The following is a 659-nucleotide window of genomic DNA, read 5'->3' as shown; positions in this document are numbered from 1 at the left end:
AGCGGCTGCGTGTGCTTCAGGGCCAGCAAAGTGGTGTCAGAGCCGGGCTTGACGACGCGCTGCCCGATCCGCAGGTCCATGGGGACGGTCTGGGGCACCCGTGGGGAGGTGCACGGGTTCACAGCAGCTGTCGAGACACAAAGAGGGGCACAGCTCAGTCCCCGTCCGGCTCACACTACGCTGGTAGGTAAGGGAAGAACCGGGATGGGGCCAGGAAATACCCCGATGGAGAGGAGGGCACCGTGGGGAACACTCTCTGCCATAGAGAAGGAGTTGCCACACACACCTAATGCCTGCCAAAGCCTCCTCCGTCACCTGGGGAAAAAAATCCTGTAAATTCTACACCTTTGGAGAGCCGCCAAGGTGCTGCAGGCAGCTCTCCTTGAGACCACGGCTGAAAAGTGCTTTGCAAGCTTCAGACACCCCCGCCCTGATGCCTGGTAAACCCCCCGTCCTCGTGGGAACACCTAAAATAGACTAAATCACACCTAAAATAGTCCCCATCGCACAGAGCATCAGAGCTGGGGATTTTCACGAACTTTGCTTAATTTACCCTGTGCGGGCCAAAGGCCAGCGCGGAGCAGAGCTGGGCACCTCCAGCTGCAACGAAGAGAAGACAATCGGGCACCCTGCAGCTCCTCCCAGTTCCTCCCAGCTCT

General features: G+C 58.7%; 1 protein-coding gene across 1 annotated transcript in view; it reads right to left on the bottom strand.

Annotated features, from left to right (window-relative positions):
• HDAC7 (histone deacetylase 7) overlaps positions 1-119 on the bottom strand; it is a 14,826-nt gene extending 14,707 nt beyond the window's left edge. The window contains exon 1 of the mRNA XM_010143362.1: positions 4-119. Within this exon, the coding sequence (XP_010141664.1) occupies positions 4-80 (77 nt within the window). The 5' untranslated portion in view covers positions 81-119. The remainder of the gene's footprint in view (positions 1-3) is intronic.
• Positions 120-659: the final 540 nt, after the last annotated feature.

The sequence above is a fragment of the Buceros rhinoceros genome, unplaced genomic scaffold (genome assembly GCF_000710305.1).
Source record: "Buceros rhinoceros silvestris isolate BGI_N320 unplaced genomic scaffold, ASM71030v1 scaffold21659, whole genome shotgun sequence".
NCBI lineage: Eukaryota > Metazoa > Chordata > Aves > Bucerotiformes > Bucerotidae > Buceros > Buceros rhinoceros.
This window is presented reverse-complemented; position numbering and strand designations above follow the sequence as displayed.